At 38.2% G+C, this 7,262-nt stretch overlaps 1 protein-coding gene across 1 annotated transcript; it reads right to left on the bottom strand.

Moving 5' to 3' along the window:
- Positions 1 to 1,539: 1,539 nt before the first annotated feature.
- Positions 1,540 to 6,753, bottom strand: TEX36 (testis expressed 36). The gene is given in 5 exon segments (XM_009481160.2): positions 1,540 to 1,564; positions 1,566 to 1,786; positions 3,102 to 3,182; positions 5,791 to 5,922; positions 6,703 to 6,753. Coding segments are annotated over 5 exon segments (510 nt in total).
- Positions 6,754 to 7,262: the final 509 nt, after the last annotated feature.

The raw sequence follows: 7,262 nt of genomic DNA, 5'->3' as shown, positions 1-7,262 counted from the left end.
TGGGGTACTTCATTTACCATGTGATTGGCACACACTTCAGTTTTGAATCAGTTTGGAGATGAAATTGTTGGCTAAAGCTCTGGAAATTCTGACTCTGGAGTTGTCAGGCAGGCTGTCTTTACTTTAAGAAAAAATAATTCTTCTTAATAACACTATGTTACTTGGCTTTTTATCTGTTTTTACATTGTTCAATGATGTTTTGCATTTCTACATATTGTGCAGCACCCCAAGAACTTTAGTAGGGGGAGATTCATACCAAAAAAAAGTTTATTATTTCAGCATGTGCTAATAAAATTGCTGCACGTTTGGGGAAATATTCTAATACAATCTATTTTGATGGCACGCAAAAAGGTCACCATTCCATGCTGATACAAAAAGATATTTCTGTTCACTGACAGGCCGAAATCATTTCTTAACATAGCTCATTTTCAATGCATCTCTTATGATGCAGGGAATTCTAAGGGTTGAGGGTTTATTTTTCCATTTATCTTGTAAACAAAGGAAATTATCCCATAAACTTATGCTTAAATTCTTTTAGTCAACATTATTTTGCATAGCAACAAGCTTATTTCTGGTATATTTTAAGACACACAGTTTGGTTTATTATTTTATTGATATTAATGGAAATGATCCAGAGGAGGAAAACACATTATTTAGAGGCCTGACTCTAATGCTTTCCATATCCTAAAGACCGTAAGTATTCTGGGAGCAGACTGCTTGGAGGATTGGTTCTGAATTCATTTCCTTAGGGACACGTAACTATAAAATCCTAAGTTCTTTTCAGAACCAGTCCACCTCAAACTCAAACCCCCACGCAGCCTTCCACTTGCAGCTTGAGCTTTTTCCCCCCTTACTGCCACGAATGACGCATACATACGTACATTCACATTTTGTGAGGGCACACACAGTCATGCAAACATTGTTTACAACATCCTTTCTCTCTTTACTTATACAACTGCTGTGTTATAACCAAACGTTACAGTTATTTTGCACAGCAGTCCAATGCGCAGCTTCTTTTTTTATCTAGTTTCTCTAATGGCTAGTAACCTGCCTTCATACCCATGAAACCTTTCAGAAAAGTTGATCTCTTACCTGAACATGCATTCTGGCTCCCTGTTGTGGTAAACCCTCAAGGATCCAGTTCCATTATACACTTCTGGCAACACAGGTGCTGTCAGCTGCTTGAGGTACAGCCACACCACTGATTCTGAAGTTGAAGGAGCTTTTGTATCAAGATGAGGGTCAACCAGTATCAAATAACACAAGTACAATCACTACCTCTGTTCTCCTAATAGAGGTATTTCTAAAACTATGTACAAACATGCTTTTCCTTGCGATGCTCCTCCTCATTAAAATTTTTGAAGTAATGTTTGTCTTCAGAGTAACATACGATTGTTGATTTTAATGAACTCTCAACTGTACTACCCCATTCACTTCACACAAATGTTTATTTCATCATCCATTTGAGTAACAAGTAGTTCAGATCTCGAGAACAGGCTCTAAGGATGATAAGTCAGTGCCACAAAGGTGTTTTTGTAATTAAGATGACTTATTTGGCTGCAGTTTTTTCATTCTCAGGAAGGGGTTTGTTAGCGCAACGTTTTTCTGAGTGGTGTTTTGGGTACCGCCTACAAAATGGGCTCTCAGTATTTTGTTCTTTCACAAATGATGTCTGATAAATGGTTAAGCCATCCTTGTTGCTAGGAACTGATTCATGAGCCCATAGCAAGAAGTTCTGTGAGTTCTGTTGCCGTCTCTCTGGTTCCACCTTCCTCCGGCCCATACCCTAGAAAAAAAAAAGAAAGAAAAATTCATGTAAACATATGACTTACAATCACAGTTTCACAGATGAATCTTGTAACAGTCACTACCCCACTGGGAAGTTAACGAAGCTGTTACCACAGTGATTTCAAGAACTCATGGCTGATCTTTAGCAAGTTAAAAATAATATTGTCAGACTTGCCTGTATGAACATTTCTGGTTGCATATATAATGGGAAATCTGTTGACCTTCCATCTCTTAGTACTAATAAACCACTTACACTTTGCATTTCTGTAGCATGCTATATACCCCAAGCTATTTAGCTATACTCGGCCAAATTAATCTTAAGAGTAACCCAAAGAAATAGGTTAATAATTCTATGTTTGGACTGCAATAAAGAAACTGAGACAGAGCATGAAATCTGATTCTTCAGAACTATCCCTTGTGTGTCCAAACACAGAGAGACGGAGCCTGATTTTCACACTCCATAGCTTGCAGGAAATTTATTTGGAATTATGGTTGATCAGTATCACTAAAACTATGAGAGACTCTACAACATGCAGAAATGGAGGCTACTCAGTGAATAATGAATACCAAAAAATCTAGGTCTAAGAGAGCCCAAAGTCAGACCAACTTTCAATATCACGATTCGCTGCTTCCTCCTCTACTCATCTTGTGAACTGCACTATTTCTTTTGCTGCCTAGAAAAATGTCAACAATCTAAGAAAAATGGAAAAACATGAAACAGTTGAACATACAGAAAAGCTCAAAGCAGTTTAAATTCTATTCAAAGTTGTGGCTTCTGCAACGTACATTTACATTGGTATATTATAATGAGATGTGGATTGGAAAATAATAGATTCTGGAGATATATTGTGGGTGTCCTATGGACTTTGGTTAAACTTATGATAAGGATGAGTCTGAACCAAATATGTGCGACTGTGAATTATGAGTGGCTGAGACGCCTACAAAAGTTCATCACAAGGCCAACCACTTGTAGCAGACTAAGAGGACATATAACTGGGTTCAAAACCATGTTAAGACATAAAAACCAGGACTAGAAAATGCGTGTCAGAGACCCAAATCACCCAAATTTTTGTTCCCCTTGAATTCTGCCACTCTCAATGACCATGTGTACTTCTGTGTACCCGTGCCAGCCCCAGAGGAGTCCCATCCCTATACTAATAAAAAGTGTGGTTTTCTTTGCTGTTTACATTTTTCTCTTCTCACAATTTTTAGCATCTATAATTTTTGCAGGGGAGAGAAAAGATACTGTGTTTAATCTCTGGCAGACTGAGAGATGTGAACTTGCTTGATTTTTCTCAGTGCTGGGTACTTACAAAATCAAAATACTCTCCTACGTTCTCTAGACAATGTCTGTTGTCATGAGAAGAAAATGGGAAATTGTTGTTTGCTGCTCTCTGAAAGAAAGAAATAATAGCAAAAAAAAAATGAATTTTCACATACCTTGTTTGGAGTCTACTAGTCTTAGTTCTTATATTTGACAGGTGCTGAAATTACAGCTGCCTATGTTCTAATACAGAAGCCATATGCATATGTTAAATCTTCAAGTGCACATAATTTTATAGGGGTAATGTGGACCCTCTGTTTTTTTCTTTTTCCCCCCACAAAATCACAAGAATGATTTGTGTACCCTTGACTTGCTGAATATATACATAGTTAATATAAAAGTGTGAATTTTCATATAAGAAATGACACATTCTGTCTGCAAGCAGCAAAATACTAGTTACATGTCAGGATTGCCTTGTTTGATTCACTAGTAAGCCTAAAGCTAATTAAAATGAACTACAAAGGGACCTCAAACCTGAATTAATCTATGATTTATGTACTGAATGTCATGTACGCTGCTTATTGCAGGGGAAGTGGAGGAGGTATTAATTGCATACCTAATTTATAATCTCATTCTTTAACACAATGTTCATCCAGTCTCTAAAATGAAACTAGAGTTTTAGAAGAAAAAAGGACAACTGCAAAAGAACTAGTTTCAAAGTAATTGAACATATTTAATTTTGTTAAAGTTTGTTTATTATATATGATTGCAATGTTATTAAAATAGCTAAAAATTGAAACACTGAAAACTCTTCTGGACTATTAGATTGCCTCTGTTCTTCCCCAAGCATTATTTTCCTGCTTCATGTTGGGAACTTTATGTTTTTTCTATAAATGCTCTAGCAATTTTTATTTTAAACATTGTGGAATACATTTGTCATGTTCCAGCTACGATATTCACCTCCAAACAGAAGAGCAAGTTTTAATGTAACAATTTAAAAAACGTGTTTCAAGAGTAAGTGAATCTGAATCAGTTCTAAGATAAATGTAACTGGAGGCCTGATCCAGAAAGAAGAATCACCAAATACAAAATTTGCCTGCATGGAGTGAACTGCATGACCATATCTTAGGGTATGTGGCATACTAGGCAGATCCTCTACCTTTTTTAGGTACGTGCCACACGTTCACTTGTTTTCTGATACAGATTCAACCAGACTGTAGTTCAATGGATAAGTAAATTCAATGGACACATTCTCATATATGTGTTTAAAAATAAGTACCATCTAAGTCAGTAAAATGTAAGACTTACTAAAATATCCTACTGCAATTACATGTCAATCTTAACGTTTTAGGAATAGTGTTTACTACCAGTGCCTGTATGCTGCAGGAAAATTGAAAACCAAGATGGTAAATATTGAATATCATCTCTTGGAAGGATTCCCCATGTTAAATAATGTTTAAAAAAATCTATTACTGAGTAATTACAGGACTATCATGAAGTAAGAAATAAGAGGTAATATAAACTTAAACAGTACTATATTTCTGAGAAAATTAATTAACCTCACAGCCAGTGAGTTCCCTCGTACAAAGAAATTAGAGACATCCAGCTTCACATGCAGCGAGCTTCCAACACTACCAGCACTTTTTACAAATGCCACATAAACAAACTTCCTCAGATTGTTCCTGCGACATCACATTTTAGCCTTTAATGCATCTTCGTACTCTCACCGCTGACCTCATTTTAATTCTTGATTTATGACAGATAGGAATTCCACTCATTCTTTTTAACAGTGAAGGGCTGGTAAATACAAGGCATAAACCACCAGGTGAACAGTCAGACCAGTGTGGACAGAAGGTCCATCTAACCTGGTTCTCCTTTTCAGACAGTGGCTAAGGCCAGAAGCTCCACAGAGAGGTATATGTAACATCAACATAATGTATACTCATGTTACAGTACTATCTTCTGCTTTTCTTTTCACTAGCCCCAAGCTTCCCTTTCAGGCATTCCTTCCTAGCCCATTTCTGCTCTTCATTGTAGCAACATCTGTGAAATGAACTCAATATAATTGCTATGCTTATAGAAAATGCAAATAGAAAATGTTCTGTGCACAAAGCGGGTGGGTAAAGCAAAGCTCAGTGAGATGATAAAATAAGGACCTAAAAATGTGCTTATGAAATTGTAACATTTTAAATACTCGGTTTCTTACAATACTGTATTTTGTTTCCAAAATTGTCCCAAATCTCCTCGTTTTTAAGCAAGCCTTAAAAGTGTTTCAAATGGGAAGCTTCTAACTTTTTAATGATCAAAAAAATAATCCTTTGCCTGAATATACAGATATTTCTGACATTCAATTCAAAACAGATCATCAAATTTCAATTAAACATTCTTACAGAGCTTTACACACAGATTTTGGACTGAGATCGATCATAATATATTCTGGCACATAAATGTGTTGCAAACAGCTATAGTAGCTAATAAAAAGGAAAAGTAACTGATGATGGAAATCAGCAGTAACTACAGCAGGACTTTGAGTATCCAAAATTATAACCGAGCAACAGCAAAATATGTTTCTTCCTCAGCACAGCTAGCAATCATTTTACTCCCTGAGGCACAAAGTCTGCCAGTCCACTACGACTGCTTTGCTAACTACCGTAACTGCTATTCTTACTTATAACTTAGCAAGTGATATCTTGCAAAAAGGAGCTCTGTAAATTGACTGTATTCCCACAGTAACTCACCTGCTCCTGAGCTCTGTATGCTAGCGGCAATCTATCCTCAATATACTGAGCTGCTCCTGAGTCCTGGACCTGCTTTAGTGCAGAGCTTGTAGTTGACTCAGGTTGACTCTGGCATACTCCAACATGAGCAAACTAGAAAATAATGAAAATTGTGATCCATTAAAAAAAAAAAAAGCCAACAACAAAAACAAATAAATCAGAAATGTGGGCAAAATTGTATTTTCCTATTTATTTTTTATTATTTGGATTGCAGCAGCACCTAGCGGCCTCTGGGAAAATCAGGAGCCTCCACACACAACACAACCACTACCGTAAAGACCTTACGACACAGATCAGTAAAACAGATAAAAATGTTATTTCTCCAGGAACTTCCCAAAAATTGTTTATCTAGCCATAATCCATCTAGCAAAGCCACTCATGCTGTGACATCTTTTTTTCCCCCCACGCTGCTTCAGCTGTTGTACGACCGTAGGTTTGAAAGCACAAAACTTCTGGGGAACCGCTCAGCAAAACGTTAGGCCCACGGGTTCCGAGACCGAAGAACAGGCTGTGCCAGCCATGTGTCGCAGCGCCCTGGGATGCCGAGATGTCCCAGCCCAGGGCCTCCGCCGGGCGCTGCGGCACTGCTCCTGAGGGCCAGAAATGAGGCAAACATCTGCTGGCATTTTGCAGAAGATGAAGAAAATCAGCTAGGGCTAAATATAAAATAAGAGACCTCCAGCACCGCTGGAAAACTTGAAAAAAATCCTGCCAGAGGTTTCTTCTGAATACCCAGGGCACTTTTTCCTCATAAACATTAAGAACAGGAACCCTCCTTTCCGGCTAAAGGACAAAGTCACCCTCAGCACGGCATTTTTTCGAGAGTTTAAGAATAAAAAAGCTCCATGGGGGACACGGGCTCCCAGCGCTCACCCAGGCACCAGCGTGCTGCTGGCTGGGGTGGAACCGCCTGCCCTTGGGCATGGCTTGGCTCTGCGGTTGCCACGGTGGCCACTCGAAAACTCCGAAAGCGGGACACACCCTCACAAAGCGGAACCCCCCACCATGACCTCAGACCCTCCCTGACTGCATCACTAAGCGATTCTGGTGTTTCGGTAAGATCCAGATGAGCAAAGGCAATGCTGCTCTTACCCACCAACTGCAGAAGGGGGGGGGGAATGGGAGAGAAATGGAGTTCCGTTTAAAAATTAATTCATTCTGCACAATTCCTTCAATGACGCTTTACAACCTGAATGGTAATATCTGAAGAAAGGAGGGTCATTTTTGAGGAAAAAAATAAGGACATTAGGTATATTATTTTTAAGATGTTAACTTCATGCTCTTTTAAAAATTTCTTTACACATACACATATCTTAATTGCATACACAAACATCATTTGTTTAAAAAGAAAAAGACAGAACCCTAAGGATATTTTTGCCTTCAAGTTTGAGCACTGACTTGTACACATCCACACTACTTAGATTGGATATTAG

This window comes from Pelecanus crispus, chromosome 10 (genome assembly GCF_030463565.1).
Source record: "Pelecanus crispus isolate bPelCri1 chromosome 10, bPelCri1.pri, whole genome shotgun sequence".
In the NCBI taxonomy this organism is placed as follows: domain Eukaryota; kingdom Metazoa; phylum Chordata; class Aves; order Pelecaniformes; family Pelecanidae; genus Pelecanus; species Pelecanus crispus.
Note: the sequence above shows the minus strand (reverse complement) of the source record. Positions and strands in the feature narration are given on the sequence as shown.